General features: G+C 42.4%; 1 protein-coding gene across 1 annotated transcript in view; it reads left to right on the plus strand.

Annotated features, from left to right (window-relative positions):
- Nucleotides 1-1,957: 1,957 nt before the first annotated feature.
- The window catches only part of IFT22 (intraflagellar transport 22), a 3,207-nt gene continuing 2,821 nt past the window's right edge, over nt 1,958-2,343 (plus strand). The window contains exon 1 of the mRNA XM_010006052.1: nt 1,958-2,062. Within this exon, the coding sequence (XP_010004354.1) occupies nt 1,958-2,062 (105 nt within the window). The remainder of the gene's footprint in view (nt 2,063-2,343) is intronic.

Genomic DNA, 2,343 nt, shown 5'->3' on the forward strand with positions numbered 1-2,343 from the left:
GACCACAGATAAATCAGAGCTGTAGTCTTTGACAATCTGTTGGCATGAACCAAGCAACAGGCTTTGCATGAGCTTTTCCTATTGATTCCCTTCAATTCTCGCACTCTATGCCTTGCCCAAAATGAACCAGTATAAATCAATGGAGGCTGTAATGCAGGTCTCTGCCTGTACCCACTAGAAGGTCATTTCTACACACACCCTCATAATCAATGCCATGCAACACACTACAAACAGGCACAGCATTCATCCTGCCATGTGGTTGTACTTCTAACCAATGCATTATTTTCACACACAACTCGATTTTAGCCCTCTAGGCTATGTTTTTCCAAAATTTGGAAACACTGTTGCAGTACATTAAACAAAGTACCACTACTGAGCCACAAAACCTTATGAAATATTTTTTGAGGAGTTTTCATAGGAAAAAAATTATATGCCACTTTAAATGAAGTATAATGCAAGTTTAAAATACTGTTCTCTCAGAGAATGAATTATTTGCAAGTGCTAAGCATTATCTCAGAGGTGACTAGCACTACATTTTACTGCTGCCTCCAGTAAAACCTGTGGGCCTCTCACTTGGAGAAGTCCTTGTATCTGCAGTACAGGCAACAAGCACCACAGGCAACCAGCGTATCTCATAGTTTGTGTTCTCATAGGCATTTCTAGAGTTAATAAATTTTATTGAAATATTATTGATAGCCTGCAATTGCTTTTGGCTTTTAGAGGAAGATACAAGATCTATCCTTGAAGAATCATCTGGAGATGATAATTTTTGCTTGCTACCAAAAGATTATCATTGAAAATAGTCATCTAATAAATGCAAGAGTACAGACCATTACCAGTATAGTCTGGAAGTTGTTTGCCTACTGCTAGAGTTTACTCTCTGCTGCAGTCTAACAAAGTTTTAAGTAAGCGAAACAAAATGGCCTTGCTGATTTGTACATATGTAATCTCAGCAAACAACACATCAATAACTAACACAACTTTACCCATACTCCTAAAGCAGATGTTTATAATATCAAGTGAACTTGACTTACATGGCTTTGAAAATGTCACCATAAGTGGCTGGGTAGCTTAATTCCCACTTTCTAAAGTGACTTACAGCCCTAGATCACGTGGATAAATAAAAAAATTGCAGCCTTAGTCAGCCATGCTCTCCTTACTCTTCAGTGGCTAAAATAAACACACAGACTCTATCTGACACGTCTTCTGAAAATTAATCCTAATTGTTTTCTGAGCAGCTGCACAGCCAGTTTTACCCAGTTTCAGTTACCTCTTACTCCTTCTCCCCTCTCCTCCCCCCACTCTTTTGTGCTTCTGTCCACAATAGGACCCTTTATAACACATTTCTCTTCATGTGCTAATAATAAGTGCCAGCTAATAAGAGAGTTTTTCCTAAGTTCTCTCTGGGCCACCCTTTCTGTCTTTTCTTTTGAAGTTAGTAAGTCTGAAATGTGGAAAACAATACAGCTGCAGAAAGGATTACCTACAAGTTGTTCCAGGTCATTGTGAATTTGGTCCTGAAATCACACGGTGATCTTCAAAAGTAGGAAATACATATCCAGTCTGCTACACCAGAATCAAATCCAGTGCTGGGAGCAACTACCATTTTTTCATTGTCTTTGTCCCGGCAGCATAAAAACAAAAGGTTTTCTGAAGTTTGAAATACTGTGTGAATGGTGTGATGCCACTGCCACATTGAAGCATTCTGAACTATCCCTCTGTAAGGAGTAAAACCACTAGCAAGCCCACAGGATGAAGGAAAAGACTCTACCCCCTCAGTAAGAGCAGAGCAATTCTGGTTCACATTTATTAGTAATACTCGTAATAAACATTTACATTATGGTAGCGCCTAGAGGCCCTGTTTGAAAGCTTGTCTAAAACTGCTGTTGTACCTGGGCACTAAACAGCTCTGAAGCAGCACATCTGTCTGCCAGATGTTTTTTTCTTAGAAGCCGCAATGTTGAAAAGCATCTTGCTTCCCCTAACAAGCCTTAATGAGAAACTTCATCACCGATTCAAGGGAGGATCTGCAATTAAAATCACGAAGAAACTTCAGGCAAGGGTAGCGCTTGCCAAACTAGTGAGGGACAGGAGAGTGGTGATTTTTTAAGCGTGTTTAGTATCTGCTCGCCTGACTCTTGCCTTCCGGACGACAGAAAAGCCGAGGGGACACCTCTCCTCAAAAAGCGCGGGCAGAAGGCTCCACCGCCGGTCCCACCCGATGGACGCAGAAGCCGAGGCTCCCCTCAGGGCCCGGTGGTTCGAGTTCAAGGCCGCACGGGCGCTGCAGAGCGGCTCTGAGGACACCGGGGAGGCCGCGTCCCTTCCCCTCCCGCCGCCACC

Source organism: Chaetura pelagica, unplaced genomic scaffold, assembly GCF_000747805.2.
Source record: "Chaetura pelagica isolate M959 unplaced genomic scaffold, ChaPel_1.0 scaffold49, whole genome shotgun sequence".
Lineage (NCBI taxonomy): Eukaryota > Metazoa > Chordata > Aves > Apodiformes > Apodidae > Chaetura > Chaetura pelagica.